Below are 6,048 nucleotides of genomic sequence, written 5' to 3'. Positions count from 1 at the left end.
TTGCCGAGGCAGTATCACTAGGGAAGTAGATTGCCCAACCTTCCTTCCGAGGAGTGGCTGGTGGGTTTGAACCGCCAGCCTTCTGGTTAGCAGTCAAGTGCCTTAGGCACTATGCTACTACAGCTTCCAAGTTCCTGATTAGAGCATTCCATATAAGAAAAGAGATATGGCTGGGAAAGAAATGATAACTCATCTTTTTCACAGAATATTTAACCTAAACCTAACACACTGCTGTGGAGTCGGATCCAACTAGACTCCTTCTTAGATTTCCGAGGAGGTATCCCTACGGAAGTAGATTGCTCAACCTTCCTTTCCAGGAGTGGGTGGTTGGTTTGAACCGCCAGCCTTCTGGTTAGCAGTCAAGTGCCTTAGGCACTACGCTAACAGAGCTTTAGATGTCATCCTAATCCTTAATGAAAGTTAGAAAAGGAAATGTCCCATAGGTCTGTAGATTTCGACAGACTCTGGAGATACCCTACCCCCACTGTCCTCAGTAAAACCAAAGTTCCCATCAATCCGAAGAGTGTTCTGTTGGAGACTCCTCCCGTGGAGTCAGCTGCTTTTCTTCTGGCACTGGGGGTAGGTCAGGCGCTTTCTGCCCACACCTCGCTACGGTAAAGCGACTCATGTGAAGAGCTTCTTCGTAACCTGGGAGGGTGTCCAAACAGGAAGGCAATTGGCCCAGGGAGCTGTGGGAATGAGCTACAGCCAGGATTCTTCGAGCTGCAGGGCCAAACACTGACTGCAAGGCTGGTAAAGAAAGAAGGAATAGAGCCAAAGTAAACCAGACATCCTCAGAAATCAGAAACTTACACCCCACTTAATGTCCCTGCATTCTTTACAATTGTCCAAACTCATTTTCACTCTTGCCACACATTTTGTGAAAATCCTATGACACTTGCTTAGAAACCAACTTCATCTCTACTAAAAGAATCTGCGTTCTCTGGTGTCTTCAGATAACCTAAATTGTGTTCCCATATCTCACAGCCCTGCTTTCTCTCCTTTTCAGACTTGAAACACTTTGTACCATCCCACTGGTACTGTAGACTCTTTCTGAATATTTATTTGCTGCCTCATTAATCTTTTATCTGAGATAATAGTGAAGAAAAGGATGTAGAAGAGTTAAATAACAGTGAGTTATATTGTTCCTTCTTCAAAATAAATATCAGTGTTTTGGAACCTGATGTTCTAGCTGGTATTTACTCTACAATTTTAGGAAACAATGTAATAGAACAGAGAAAACAATGGAAAATGTCTTATCATGACAGGGTATGCTGGGGCTAAAATTTTGTGTATCAGGCCTTGAAGAATGAAGAACTGAAGGTACACACTACTTTTTACCTAAAGATATAAAATAGCATACATAATAGAAAATTTAGGTTTTCATAGTGTATTTTGAATGAACTAGAGTTTTGAAATAGTTTTAGAAAAATGATTATAAACTGGATAATCTTTACTGTAAAACATTTCTGATAGTATTGAGTTGCCAGGTCTTAATCTCCACGCTAATCTTTTTGCTACAACTTAGTTCTCAAAAGAGGTCCCTGCTGCAAATTTCTGCTGTTGGATCCAGCATTTCCTTTCTTTTCTTTCCTCAGCCACCACTAGACAAATATTTGAGAATGCAGCACAGAGAGTCCAGATGACCACACAGTTAGGCTTCTTGAAATTTAATCTACCCTGAGTTCTAGAAACTACAATACTACGAAATCAATGTTTCTATACTTTTGCACCATTTTAATCATTTAAAGAAGCACTAATGGCATGGTGGTTAAGCGCCTGATTTGCTAACACAAAGGTCTGCAGTTGGAACAACTAGCCACTCTGTGGGAGAAAAGACCTGGAGATCTTCCAGGAAAAAAAAAATCAGTTTCCCCCAAATCACTACCTTGGAATCCTATAGAGGTAGTTCTACTCTGTCCTCTAGGGCCACTATGAGTTGGAATCAATGCCACTGCAACTTTTTTTTTTTTTTTTGAATCATTTAAATCTGGATTCCCTCCCATGTTATAAAATCAGTGCACTCACAAGTGATAGTGCTCTGGAGAGTGCTGTCATGATCAAAAGCGATGACTGTCACCTCATAGGGTGGTGGGCCCCCGTCTTCCCCATTTTGCTGACGGCTCAGGCAGCAGCAGCGGAAGCAGACTGAAGTCAGACCACACAGGAGAAGGAGGCCACCGATGACCACCAGCAACCTGTAAGGAGCCCATGGAACAAATCAGGGTTCTGTCATTTGGTTTGTTTTGCCAACTCTGTCATAATTAGTCTCCAACGTTTGCATTTTGATCCTTGTTTGAATGCTTCATGGAAAGATGATAAGGCTTTAGTTCTAAAGCTTTCATTTTGCATTTATACTTCTTCATTTTCTCAGAGAGAGCATTCATTAGAACAGTTGAGAGGAAATTTGAAGGTGGTTTGGCTGGACTATTTTTTTACTTCCCTGAAGTAATCTCTCCTCTGTGAAGAAATATCTAGAGAAGACCTTGAGGGAAGGACACAATAATCTTTTCATGTTGGTCGAGGAGATGGTATTGAAATAGGAAATCCTGACATATTGTCACATCAGTTAGTGATGAGAAAATGAAACTCTATGAGATGCCTGGTAAGTAGGCAGACTGTCTCATACATTTTCTTCCTGCTGACAATGTATTTTAAAAGCTAAAAAAAAATAATGTCCCTGAGAAAAATAAAGTCCTTTTTAAGTTTCTCCCTGGGAATGATAGCTGAAACTTACCATATATACCAGAGATGTACCCAGTCTGTGGTCAGGCAACTAGGGAGAAAGAATAAAGCTTTATAAAATAAAATTATAGGCAATGCTGTTATAACTCCAAAAATCAGAGCTATAGGTTACAATACAAGATGCCTTGTTACAATGAAAGTATATACTCTTCATCATAGATTATATTATTTAAACTTCGGTGTAACCACTTGAATGTGTTGTGGAACAGGTTGCCTTAACCAGTGCTATCTACTGTAGACAGTATTGTGCAAATAATTTTGTGAATCATTATAAGACTAATCACTAAGTAAATTAGTGATTATGAAAATAGTGTGATAGAAAATGTAACCCTGACCATCATCAACATTTATGATGACAATTACCAGGAAACAACTTGGAATGCAAGATAGGAATGAGTGAGTTTGAAAATGGATGTATAAGGTGTGCATATATTTGAGGTCAATAAATGTGAATGTAAAGCAAATTTCAGTTATGAGCATGAAAGCAATACATGTTTCCCAAGCTGTTGCAACACTCCCATAGAGGCCAAACAAGAAGTGGGGAAAAAAGTAGAAGCTAACTTCACCCATGATGAAAAATAATTAAGTATTCTGAATTAATTATGGCAACTCTCAAATTTTCCCTGTAGGGATGAAAAAAATAAGATTGTAGGAGAGAAGGAGTGCAGGATTAGAGTAGGGTTTTGAGGATGAGGAGAAAGGAAAATGTAGGCTTCTTTGAAGATGAGTTTAATTTTGCCTTTTAGTAATACTTTCTGACACAGATATATTGAAATCTGTTGAAATCCATTTCCACCTCCTCTCTTTGGTCACACATTCATAGAAAATATGGTTTGCTTTTCATTGAACACTTTCACCTCTGGATGACCTCATGTTCTTCATTTGTTCAAAGCCCCTTGTAGTTCTACAGCATTAGGATTCTGATTCTGAAGAAGAGTATTCTTCCTGTGGTAGTGGTGATGTTGTTAGGCATCATTGAGTCTATCCTGACTGACAGTAAACCCATGTGACAGAGTAGAATTGTGCCATAGGGTTTTCTAAGCTATAATCTTTATGGAAGCAAATTTCCAGAGCTTTCTCCCTTGGAGCTGCTGAGTGGGTTTGAACCACCAACCTTTCTTTTAATAGCCATGTGCTTAACCATTGTACCACCAGGGCTCCTTCCTCTGGTTATAGGTGTCTAAAACTTCAGACTGCATGTGCCAATTAACCAGGGCCCAAAGGACCTCTGGTAGTGTAGTGGATAAGGCATCTGCTGCTAACCAGAAAGTCAGTGGTTCAAACCTACCAGAGTCTCCATGGAAGGAAGATGGGGTGATCTCCTTCAGTAAAGATTTATAGTCTCAGAAACTCAACGGGTCACTATGAGTCGTAACTGACTCAATGGCAGTGACTTTGGTTTGGAGATTTTGGAACGTGCTTATAACAACCAAGCCATCACCATTTCCCCTGAGTTTAATAATTGTGGCTATGGGAAACCCTTTTCATGTGTTTTTCTTCAGCCCAAACAAGTCTTTTATTCAAAATCTCCTTGTCTTTTTTGTAGTTCATCTCCAGGTGGAATGAATCTTTTGCATTTCTATATTTATATCCTCTGGTAGATTAAGGGATAATTTCATCAAAGTGACAGCCAAATTCATATTAATATTAACATGCTATAAAAACTAAGAAATGCTTTTCGAATTTGAAGTGGTGGTGCTACTTTGGAAATCGCCCAGCTCCATCAGCCTGTGACTATGCAGTCTGTCTTGATGAGTCACAGAGCAGCATGGGCGAGAAAGTCTTCTGCAAATAGCTATGAGGTCACTATAAGGTCACTGTGAGTGGGAATTCACCAGACACCAATGGGTTTTGTTTTGCTTTTTATGACTGTATAAATGGAGATAAATTCAGCTTCTTGAATGGGAAGATTGATTTTGGAATAACTACTGTCAGCAGTATTATTTTGAGTATTTAGGATTAGACAAACACATGTCTTTGCCACAGATGTCTGATGACATCTTGACACTGTTTTGATTACGGATACTTTTGTCTGTCTTTCTCTCTTCTATTCTAGCTGGGATTCTCAGATACTTACTGTTCAGGACTGACACAATTCTCTTCGCATCTTGCCCCAGGAAGCTGTAAGAAGGGAAATCGTTTCAGACAGAGAAATTGTCGGGGGTGCTGTGCTCAGCAGCCTGCCAGTCATCTCTCATGGAGGTGCTCTGTTAGATGGGATGGTGAGAACAGGGTCAAGATGAGACATGGACATAAGGTCAGCCTGTGTTTCGGACTGTTAGTTTTCATACCTCATATGCCTGCCCACTACAGTCCAAACAGTATAAAATGGCACAGCCCTTCATTGTCTGTTTCAGCTTCTAGCAGTGTTCCTGTCCTCACAGATGTCTGTGCTGTGTACGCTTGTCTTCATATTTTATCTTTCCCCTGTGTGTGCTTCTATGTCTAGTCTACACTTTTTTTTAATTTTCTTATCAATGTTTGTGATATCAAAAAATTATTACAGTGTGCTAGAGCCTTTTTATAACAAATAAAAGGACTAATAACTTGTCCTTCTTTGTTTCATATGCACCCTTAGGCTTTATGCTGTCTTTCCAAACTTAAAGTCTACATTTGATGTTCATTTCAACTTGATTTCATCAGTTAATATATAGGACAGCTCAGTCAAGCAGAAACATAACACAAGCCACACAGATAATTTTAAATTTTTTACTAAAAAAGTATAAAAATAATTCTAGCATTAAAAAAGTAAAAAGAAACAGGTGAAATTAATTTAATGTTTTATTTAACCCAATATATCAAAATACTATCGTTTAAGCTTGTAACCAATAAAAAAGTATGAATGAGATATTTTGCTTATTTTGCATACTAGGTCATAAAAATTCAATGACCATTTCATGCTTACATCATGTAATAAGTTGAATAGTAAATTTTCATCTGAAATATTGAGTTGAATTTAGATTTCATAACATTTACAGTTGAAAAAGTAGATTCATATACCCAAGTCGTTCCAAACCTACTTTAATTTTTTTTTTCAATAATTGAATTGAGTGATGTTTTTATTATTTATTTATAATTAAAGAGGCCTTATATATTGATCCTGGTGGTTCAAACCCACTAGCCACTCCTTGGAAGGAAGGCTGGGCAATCTATTTCCGTAGTAATACCACCTCAGAAACCCAAGGAGGGGTCGCAATGAGTTGGGTCTGCCTCGAGGGCACATAACAACAACAATATACATTTATCCCAGCCACTCCTTGGAAGGAAGGTTTGGCAACCTACTTCCGTAGTGATACTGCCTCA

General features: G+C 38.8%; 1 protein-coding gene across 1 annotated transcript in view; it reads right to left on the bottom strand.

The window, feature by feature from the left end:
- Positions 1 to 511: 511 nt before the first annotated feature.
- Positions 512 to 6,048, bottom strand: part of TMEM52B (transmembrane protein 52B) — a 9,277-nt gene continuing 3,740 nt past the window's right edge. The window contains exons 2-5 of the mRNA XM_007937234.1: positions 4,823 to 4,866; positions 2,738 to 2,776; positions 2,029 to 2,198; positions 512 to 750 (exon numbers count right to left, since the gene is read on the bottom strand). Coding sequence (XP_007935425.1) covers positions 512 to 750; positions 2,029 to 2,198; positions 2,738 to 2,776; positions 4,823 to 4,866 — 492 coding nt within the window. The remainder of the gene's footprint in view (positions 751 to 2,028; positions 2,199 to 2,737; positions 2,777 to 4,822; positions 4,867 to 6,048) is intronic.

This window comes from Orycteropus afer, unplaced genomic scaffold (genome assembly GCF_000298275.1).
Source record: "Orycteropus afer afer isolate SDZICR_OR568_19922 unplaced genomic scaffold, OryAfe1.0 scaffold00040, whole genome shotgun sequence".
Classification (NCBI taxonomy): domain Eukaryota; kingdom Metazoa; phylum Chordata; class Mammalia; order Tubulidentata; family Orycteropodidae; genus Orycteropus; species Orycteropus afer.
This window is presented reverse-complemented; position numbering and strand designations above follow the sequence as displayed.